The sequence below is a fragment of the Oncorhynchus keta genome, chromosome 22, assembly GCF_023373465.1.
Source record: "Oncorhynchus keta strain PuntledgeMale-10-30-2019 chromosome 22, Oket_V2, whole genome shotgun sequence".
Classification (NCBI taxonomy): domain Eukaryota; kingdom Metazoa; phylum Chordata; class Actinopteri; order Salmoniformes; family Salmonidae; genus Oncorhynchus; species Oncorhynchus keta.
The window spans coordinates 20,965,790-20,975,809 of NC_068442.1; the positions used below are offsets into that span (position 1 = coordinate 20,965,790).

At 44.8% G+C, this 10,020-nt stretch overlaps 1 protein-coding gene across 17 annotated transcripts in view; it reads left to right on the top strand.

Annotated features, from left to right (window-relative positions):
• The window catches only part of LOC118401160 (uncharacterized), a 29,292-nt gene that overhangs the window by 18,840 nt on the left and 432 nt on the right, over positions 1-10,020 (top strand). For 14 of the 17 annotated variants that reach the window (XM_052474869.1, XM_052474878.1, XM_052474883.1 and 11 more), the window contains 12 exons: positions 59-197; positions 357-497; positions 632-751; positions 835-940; positions 1,052-1,172; positions 1,290-1,588; positions 1,713-1,965; positions 2,040-2,299; positions 8,610-8,840; positions 8,979-9,461; positions 9,651-9,755; positions 9,845-9,936. In XM_052474869.1, the coding sequence (XP_052330829.1) occupies positions 59-197; positions 357-497; positions 632-751; positions 835-940; positions 1,052-1,172; positions 1,290-1,588; positions 1,713-1,965; positions 2,040-2,299; positions 8,610-8,840; positions 8,979-9,461; positions 9,651-9,755; positions 9,845-9,936 (2,350 nt within the window). The remainder of the gene's footprint in view (positions 1-58; positions 198-356; positions 498-631; positions 752-834; positions 941-1,051; positions 1,173-1,289; positions 1,589-1,712; positions 1,966-2,039; positions 2,300-8,609; positions 8,841-8,978; positions 9,462-9,650; positions 9,756-9,844; positions 9,937-10,020) is intronic. The other 3 variants (XM_052474870.1, XM_052474871.1, XM_052474872.1) reach the window with 3 other exon arrangements.

The following is a 10,020-nucleotide window of genomic DNA, read 5'->3' on the forward strand; positions in this document are numbered from 1 at the left end:
GTGAGACACACACACATGTGTATACTCAGTACATATCATCATGTTTATGATATTACAGGGCTGGTTGCCTGGAAGGCACTGTTGCCATGGGAGCGTGAGGAGAGGGAGGCGGAGCTAGGTTTGCTATGGGAGGAGACTCAGGAGTCAGATGACATGCTGAGTCTGTCTGACCTACCTGGAGCCTTCAGGATATACAGGTAACACACACACTTAGGATAGTTTTAGGCTGTGCATAACAAAGATGCACACTGAGTTTATATTGAGGAGTGATCTAATTGATTGGCAAACCTGAGGATGAGCAGGTATATGTGCAGCAGATGGCTATGCCTCTGACCAGGTGATGATATGATTGACAGGTGCAGTGAGGGTGTGTCCCTGAGGGGCTGTCCTGATTGGGTGAAACCCAGGGAGCAGTCTTGGTCGGCCATCTCTCTCCTCACTGAAATACACACCAGCCTTGAGCACGAGACAAACACTCTCACTGCCCTGGCCAAGAGGTACAAACACATACAGACACACACACCAATTCCACAATAACAGCCCTGACGAGAGGCAAGCACAACATTTTCCAGGTCCTGCAATAAGCCAATTACAACCTTGACTATCAGATCATGTCCTTCTGCCACTGCAGACTGGACAGGGAAACCCTGCAGTTGATGGGTCTGTATGCCAGCCTGGCCACCATCAGAGCTCAGAGGGAGACACTGTCCCGTGGTGCACTGCTGGCAGCCAGACAGGACTGGGAGACATGGTGAGGCCTTCATGACAACCACAATGGGAATAAGTCTCTGACTTTAATGTGTCAACGATTTCCTACATCTGCCTTGTTTTTAGGCCCAGGATTATAGGGTCCTGCAAGAGAGATCAGGCCCAGCTCTGGCTGCAGGAGAAGGAGGAGGAGGAGGAGGAAGAAGAGGAATCCTCTGTCTTTCAACAACAGGTTATGTCTAGTATCTGTCAGTAACACTGCTGTTGCCTCTTTGTTTTACTGTTATATGCCTCCCTCCCACCCTTCTCTGCTACTGGAGTTTGACCTCTAGCCTCTGACCAGGTGGTGCTGAGGTGTCTGGTACTGAATCAGGAGTGGGAGAGAAAGTGTCTGCTGAGGCTGCTGCACGGGGACTCCCCAGACAAGTTACAGGGACCAGGAGAGCAGAAGTCACCTATAGAGGGTCAGTCTGTATATCAAATATAGCTAAATGACTGCTTGTATCTATCTGGATCTCTCCTATTATCTGTAATGTAATCAGTGATGTCCAGTAACCAGTTGTGTGACTGTGATCTGTGAGGTGTTGTGTTAGCAGAGTGGGTCCAGCAAAGGGAGGAGGCGCTGAGAGTGGGGTGTATGAGCAGGCTGAGACACACACACACCTTCCTGCTGACTCAGGCCCAAACACATGCCCAGCTCCAGTCCTGTCTTCAGCCCCAAACCCTGCCAGAACAGGGCCCTGCCCAGCCCCAGTCCCAAACCCAATCCTCCCTCCAGCACCAGTCCCAGTGGGGAGGCTGTGCTCTGGTCCTGCTGGTTGAGCTGATGGATCTCCAGGAGGCCCAGGTCTCTGCAGTGCTGTCAACTCTACTGGACAGGGTCAGTCACAACACTGTGTTAAAATCAAAGCAACTTTCCATTGTGGCTACACTGGCAGATCTATTTGGTCCACCATTTGAAGTGTGTGTGTTTGTGTGTCTGTGTGCATTGCGTCCGTGTCCAGGGTGAACAGTGCCTGCTGTCCCTGATAGAAGAGTATGAGTCTGAACTCAGAGAGCCTCGTCTCTCCTGCTTGCTCACACTGCTCACCTCTAACCCCTGCCTGGCCTCGGACCCCAACACACTACTGACTGTTGTTGACCCCTGCCTGGGGCCTTCTGACTCAATCTCAGTCCAGAACATCTCCTCAGCCTCCCCGCCCACAGACCTGACCAGAGGTGACCCAGAACACCAACACACAGGGGACCTCTGCACAGGTAATACACAGACACACAAACACACAAATCATGAAAAAAGACACATCACATATTGTGTGCATGTGTGTCTCCAGGCTGTGGGACGGCCCTGGCCCCGGAGGACCTGCCCTATCTGGAGATCCTGTGTGTTTCAGACACCATCCACTCCCTCGACACACACCACACACCCTCTGCCTCCAATGGATTCTCTGCAGAGCGAGAGGTGTGTGAGGGACGAGAGGCGAGGGAGGGCAGCCACAGAAAGACTCCTCAGAGCTATGAGAAGCAGGGTTCTCTCATCACTCTGGCCTGGAGCAAACCACCGGATGGAGACACTGAGCAGCAGACAGGAACAGTAAGATATGCTACATTACCTCACATACAGATCTACAATCAGAAACACATCCTTGGCCCACACAGATCTAGGATCAGAAACACTACCTCACACAGATCTAGGATCAGAAACACTAACGCACACCAGACCTGGCATAGTTTTAACTATGCTTAATGGAAATTAACTATTTTTCCAGGGGAACAAATAGATCCCAAAAATGACTACTTTTCAAAATTATTTGAATACAGATCTGAGAAAGCAACAACATTTTCAAAATGTTAAAATAACAATGTTAAAATATCTGAATACAGATCTCAGGAAGTGACTACTTTTCTGAAACTATTGGGTTGATTTCCTTCAACTAATGGCAGGGCTGTATCTGGAACTGCATGTTGAAGATAAAAATATATGAAAGTCATATTTGATCTACACAATACATTTCTATCTGAACATTCTGTAACTGTCCATTCTCCTGAATGTCCATTGCCCCACGTCAAATAAGTCGTGTAAGTTGTGATGCTCAACTACTGTATGACTCTATCAACATGCCACTGAATCTGTCGAAAGCTGCAATTCATTTTATGATACCAAAAATACTTCAGAGTAATTCAAAGCCAATTGCAAACATTGCAAACAGCAAGTTGGATGCTTACAGAGTTAAATCAACACTGAAAGTGTGGAGTCTGTGGACCCATATAGGCACTGAAACAGTGTTAAAATTAACACACTGTTTAGTGTAAAGTCTTATTGAAATATTTCCCAGAGTGCCTCGAGTAAGTTGTAGAGTTACCACCCATGAGTGTATTTGTTAGTGACAGAGACATGTTTCATAACGCCTTGTTTTGAGGGGCTGGATTTACCCTAATACAGGGGCCAGAAACTATACACATCACATTGAACCAAAACCACAACCATCATTATTATATTTCCCAGCATGCTCTATGGTCGGTAGATAAAAAAACATTGTTTCAATATCTATGTTTGTGCATGTACATTGATTGATTGATTAATCTTATGCGACACAAATACTTTTTTCTAAACAAATCCATTGAAGTTAGATGTTTTTTTGCACCCCTTATTGAAATGTTTGTTCCAGTTTAAATGCCTTAGGTCATTCTAATCCATACATTTAGCTAGTGTGGCCATGAAGGTAGGGGTAAGATGGTGGACAGGGAAATAAATAGTAATCGGAAGCCGAGGCTTTCTGAGAGCTTCGGTGCTTTCACCAAATTGTGCTGAAAAACAGTTATTTTGTCGGTGCTTCGTTATCTATTCACAATGCACATTAGAGACATCTGCTGGTCAACAATAAATAGCAGTGTGTGATCATTTACAAAATATCTTTTTTAATCCATTTCATTATAATACGGTGGCGCACCGGTAAATCGTTGCCTTTAGTAACTTATAATGGTTTGCATCTTACATTATGCTTCCCTTTTTCACCTACAAGTTGACTATATTTCAAAAACTGAATCTATTACATTATTTAGGATGCTTAAGACATAAGCTTATACTACACTAAATACAAATAATACTTGAACAACAGTGCAGACAAAACCATTTCAAACTAGTGTGCCTTCAACGTGATTCAACCTTATACCTTTCACGTCCCTGTTCCACAGTCCCCTACTCTACCTGCTATGCTACTAGTCAGGTGAAACTTTATATACAAAATCCTAACTCTATTTGAAAGTACAGTGTCCAGTAGAGGACAGTGTCTGAAAGCAGCATGAAATGGGAAAAAGCAGTGAAACCATGGTGAAATCAGTGGGATCTCACATTTTGCAACACACGGGATGCAGTCCAAACACTTAAAAGAAACATCCTCATCCACTTACCCACCTTATGCCCTCGGGGGAATCCCCGTCGGCCATCTTGGAGGGCGGTCCAAATGGTTAGCCCAGCAAGTTTGCAACGTAAGCCCCTCAGCGCTCGTTTTTAGTCGGCTTTGCGAGTGTACAATTATGTTCACTCCGGGGCCTGAATCTCCCCATCATTCAATTTGCGACGATTGTACATCCGCTAAGAAAAGTCAGCGAAGTGTATACTCGTCAGACGTCATGATACATCATCAGAAGTGTCTTCTTAATTTGAGGGCTGAGGGGATAGGGTGTGTCTTTTAAGTGTTTGGACCGGTATGAAACAGCATGTGATCAAATTAAGCTTTGTATGTTATTGATGACGTACCTCTGATTAAGCGATTTCGACACATCCCTCATACTGTAGCTCCAGTATCAAATGTAACATCACGAGAAAAAAAAAGAGAAAAATGGAACATACAATAAGTAAATATGGAATGGGAGAATGAACAAGCCTTCTAGAAGATCTTATGAAGGAGAACATGGTGGATGGAAAAAAAAGTACAAAATTGGAACATGTTTTGAGTGAATATGGAGTGGTGGATCACACCCAACTTTTGGAAAAGCTACAGAAGGAAATTGAACGTGACGAGAGTGAGGATGAATCAATTGTGGTGGCAGGTGGTGTGAAGACCGCCAAGTTTGAGCCTCGTCCTTATGATGACAAAGATGATTCTGGCCCAGTGTGGTGGCAGGTGGTGTGGTGAAGACCGCCAAGTTTGAGCCTCGTCCTTATGATGACAAAGACGATTCTGGCCCAGTGTGGTGGCAGGTGGTGTGGTGAAGACCGCCAAGTTTGAGCCTCGTCCTTATGATGACAAAGACGATTCTGGCCCAGTGTGGTGGCAGGTGGTGTGGTGAAGACCGCCAAGTTTGAGCCTCGTCCTTATGATGACAAAGACGATTCTGGCCCAGTGTGGTGGCAGGTGGTGTGGTGAAGACCGCCAAGTTTGAGCCTCGTCCTTATGATGACAAAGACGATTCTGGCCCAGTGTGGTGGCAGGTGGTGTGGTGAAGACCGCCAAGTTTGAGCCTCGTCCTTATGATGACAAAGACGATTCTGGCCCAGTGTGGTGGCAGGTGGTGTGGTGAAGACCGCCAAGTTTGAGCCTCGTCCTTATGATGACAAAGACGATTCTGGCCCAGTGTGGTGGCAGGTGGTGTGGTGAAGACCGCCAAGTTTGAGCCTCGTCCTTATGATGACAAAGACGATTCTGGCCCAGTGTGGTGGCAGGTGGTGTGAAGACCGCCAAGTTTGAGCCTCGTCCTTATGATGACAAAGACGATTCTGGCCCAGTGTGGTGGCAGGTGGTGTGGTGAAGACCGCCAAGCTTGAGCCTCGTCCTTATGATGACAAAGACGATTCTGGCCCAGTGGGAGTGAGATTGTCGGAGAGAAGGTATCATTGCCTTGTGGCCAAGGGTGATCCATTTAAAAAGGATTATTTTCTCACTCGCCCCTTGCCCTGCAAGTGTATTCTCGTCACACGTCATGATACTTCATCAGAAGTGTCCACTTAAATTTGAGCTTTTGGACCGCAACCTGTGACTTGCTTTCCTATCTGGAGCAGGACGCGGTTGAAAGTAGTGGTAAGTGGAGTGGCGTTAAGTGTTGAGGAGGATCAACTGAAGTTGAAGATTCCCGGTGTGTGTGACTCGCTGTTGGGTGCGATGCAGACCCAGTGGAGAGCGTGGTGAAACAGAGAAGACACTGTCTGTACTACTGAGTTTTTCCATTTCAGATTACCGTGTTTTAGTTGTTAAATTTATGGTCATGTGGCAGTAGTGTGCAAGAGGGAGATTCCTAGATGTTAGAAGTGTGCATGAGGACTTGAGACAATGGAATGTGTATTATCGGTGGAAAAAGATGTGTGTAAACTGTATGTAAACCATGCTTCTCTCTGTGTGTAAACATGGTGCTGGTTGTCAATTGTACCACAGAAACGGAATATAAATCACAGAGGATAGATGTTGTGGTGGCAGCTGCAGAGAAGTACTTGGGTGTACGAGATTTTACTGCATTAAATGTATACATTTTGAACAATAGAGTCCCATTCTCCCAGGCTGCTGGCCTGGAGTAGGATCAGGTAGGACCAAAGTAGTTGAATAGTGGTGAGGTTTTAACATGTAATGAATTCATACTACAGAATAGTAAGCAGCCAATACAGTAGTTGGCGGCATGCACCTTTAATATTTGTTTGCAGACCACCATAATACCGAAGAAGAACAAGCCATACAATTTATGTAATAACCTCATTATTATGGAATTCTAAAGCAATTTTTTGTGTCATGATGTGGCCCTCTTTGGGTATAGCGTGCCTTCCCCCCTTCTCTCTCGTCTACACCCAGGCTGCTGTTATCTCAGGTCGTAAATTCCTGGAGGAGACTCTCTTCCTCATGGCCAGACAGTATAGAGAGAGAAACGGTTTCACAGGAGAACAACGGAACCTCTTCTCCAGCAAACTGTTTATACAAGAGTCTCAGTTAGGAGGCTTGCATCTAATTGTTGTATAAAATGAATGAGTAAAGATGAAACTATTTGTGAAATTATGTAATTTAATTTTGAACTGTTTAATGAAGGAAACTCCAATTGCCTTTGGAGTTTAACTAAATCATTGGCCCGCCCCATGAGCACAGACTTTAATCTGGCGTCATGGGACAGCCCCTTTCTGCTCTCCCGAATATAACCCCCACCGTAGGAATTTATCTTCAGACCATGCTTCTCTCAATCATTAGAGGGCTACGGTTTGAGTAGTGACCATGCTTCTCTCAATTACGAGAGGGCTAAGGTCTGAGTAGAGACCAGCTTACCTCGATAACCACGAGAGGGCTAAGGTTTCAGACGATTGCGGAATTCTTAACCATATCACGTGTTTCAACTCTGAGACTATCGAACCGACAGAATAAGAACAAATCTTGGATACTAATTACTTGTCTGCAGCTAGGAATTGTGTACCATTGAATGACAACTGCCGAAACATATATCCTATAACAACATTGCTGAATGTTACTCTGAACTATCCATTCTAACCACGGCAGAGAGAGAGAGAGAGAGAGAGAGAGAGAGAGAGAGAGAGAGAGAGAGAGAGAGAGAGAGAGAGAGAGAGAGAGAGAGAGAGAGAGAGAGAGAGAGAGAGAGAGAGAGAGAGCGGACAAACTCTCCAAAAGAAACAAACTTTCCAACAGAGATTACAACGACACACTGAGCGTAAATATATATATTGATTGCAATTATTCCCGATGAGTGAGCGTTCATGTGCAAAGGATTATCATTTCAATTGTTATAATTATCAACTTTGTAGTGTCTTTTATCTTTCGCGCCCTCCTCAGTCCCTTTGTCTAACAAGCCGCCATGCCGGTTTAGCCCACTAGGGAACATTCCCCTATCATTTACTTGTAACCATATCTACTTATTTGTTTTGTGCATTTCTGTGATTATTTGGTTAGTAAATAAATGATTTAAGACAATTGATGTATGGATGATTCATAGTGAAGACTAGGTTCATGCAGATAACCAACAATTTACGACGTTTGGCATGAGACTAACGTGAGGTAAAGAAAAATGTATTCATTAGAAGACTAATTGATCAGATATTAAATTATCTGAAAGTTACATTAGAAAAATTATAACTTTGTAATCTGAATAATTTCCTTGGTGCCCCGACTTCCTAGTTAATTACAGTTACATGATTAATTTAGTTTAATCACGTAATAATAAGATTATTTTTTATAAAAATAAGTGTTCAGTTTAATGATGCCAAGGACGAGACACTAGCTAAGTCTTATGTAACAACAATGTTGCTATTGTTATGATAAAAAAAGTTACTACAGATAAGAAATTGATGTCAAGTGTTACAGTAATACAGTATGTCTCACTTATTTTGAAAATATGTTGTCATTTTGATGCTGCAAACATGGTCTTCTCTAATGTTGAGGTGATTCAATGTACCTCAAGTATGTCATTCTAGCTATAGTCTATATTCATATCTAAGAACCCTCCAAACCATATGCTTATGATAATATATTTAGACTGATTCAACTACAGTGCCTTGAGAAAGTATTCATACCCCTTGACTTATTCCAAATATTGTGTTACAGCCTGAATTCAAAATGTATTACATTCATATTTTGACTCACTCATCTACACACAATATCCCATAATGACAAAGTGAAAACATGTTTTTAGAAATCTTAGCAAATGTATTGAAAATGAGGGCGAAGGTTCACCTTCCAACAGGAGAACAACCCTAAGCACACAGCAAAGACAACACAGGAGTGGCTTTGGGACAAGTATCTGAATGTCCTTGAGGGGCTCAGCCAGAGCCCAGACTTTAATACTGAATCTGAATACTTTCCGAATGCACTGTATATAAACTATATTTGGCCCATTTCCGTCTCACACACAGATCTAGGATCAGAAACACTGTCACACAGAGATCTGAACTGTGTATTCTTTGTGTTGTGGTTATGTAGGTCATGTCTACTGCAACAGAGCAACAAGAGGAAGTGGGTGAGGTGAGTGTGCACTGTGACACACACAACACCCCCGGATACACACCCTATGACGCACCTGGACACATACACTACAACGACACAACCAGAGACACAGACCAGGTGAAGGTGTTGGACTCGTCTCTGTTCCAGTACAGCTCTGAGGTTGAACAGCTCTTACCGCCTACAGACCAGCACCCCATCACGGGCCAGGTAGTCTGTTAGTCTCTCTAAGATTCCGTCTGGCTCTCATATTCCATGTGGCACTCTTAAGATTCTGTTTGGCTCGCCAATGTTCCAGCTGGCTCACTAAGGTTCAGATTATAACTGTGATGACTGTGTGTGTTGCAGAAGGAGTTGGTGATGGAGCAGTCAGAGAAGACAGAAACACTTTCTAATGTGCCCACACACACCCCTATCACACACACTGAGGAGCCTCCAACATGGGGCAGAGCCCAGCAGGAGGCTGAGAAAAGGTGCGGAAGTCCACCTGTCAATGAGGAATACACTGATGACCTCACTGCTTTGGGAGCCAATGGAAGTGCTTACCCACCCTCTTTGGGAGGGGAGAGGGAGGACATGACAGAGCTCTGGGCCCTGAGTAGACCTGCACCCCTTACATCAGCCCAGGAGACCCTCAACACCCCACACATTACTCTAGAGGGAGACAGATCAATGGAGGGAGAGAAAACAATGGGGAGTGTGATGGAGAGAGAGAGGACATTGGAGCCAGTCTCTATGATGGAGAGAGAGAAAACAATGCGCAGCTTGGTGGACCTGCAGAGGAAGGTGGAGCAGAAACAACAGCGAGACAGAGAGAGACAATTACTGAGGGTGAGATGGAGGGGGGGGGTGATCAAGAGAAGGGAGAGAGAAAGAAGGAATGGAATAGACAGGGACAACTACTGAGGGTGTGTGAGAGAGCGATGTACAGAGGGTGGGTTTTAGGAAGAAAGGCACAGGAGAAAGATTTTTTTTATTTATAGATGTCACTAAGGCATGTGACTACTTCCTGTGTGTCAGGTCCAGGAGCGGCTGTCAATCATTCAGAACAAGAAGTCCCAGGAAGACCTGATGGGCCTCAGACAGACTGACAGACTCCGACACCTCACACATAACCTGCCCCAGGTGACAAACACACACACAACCACATGTAATATACCCCATTGTCAGGCATTTGAGCGGGTGTGTGATTCTGGACTGTGTGTTTCTGTCAGGCGGATAAGAGCCAGCAGAAGACAGTGGTCAGAGAAAGACTGGAGCAGCTGAGGAGAGAACGCTCCTATGTCATGCAGTCCAAACGAGACAGGTAACACACACATTATGTAAGAGATACAGGTAACAAACCAGACTGGTGTCAAGTTCCACCTTTCACTCGTTCTTTATTCCCCCT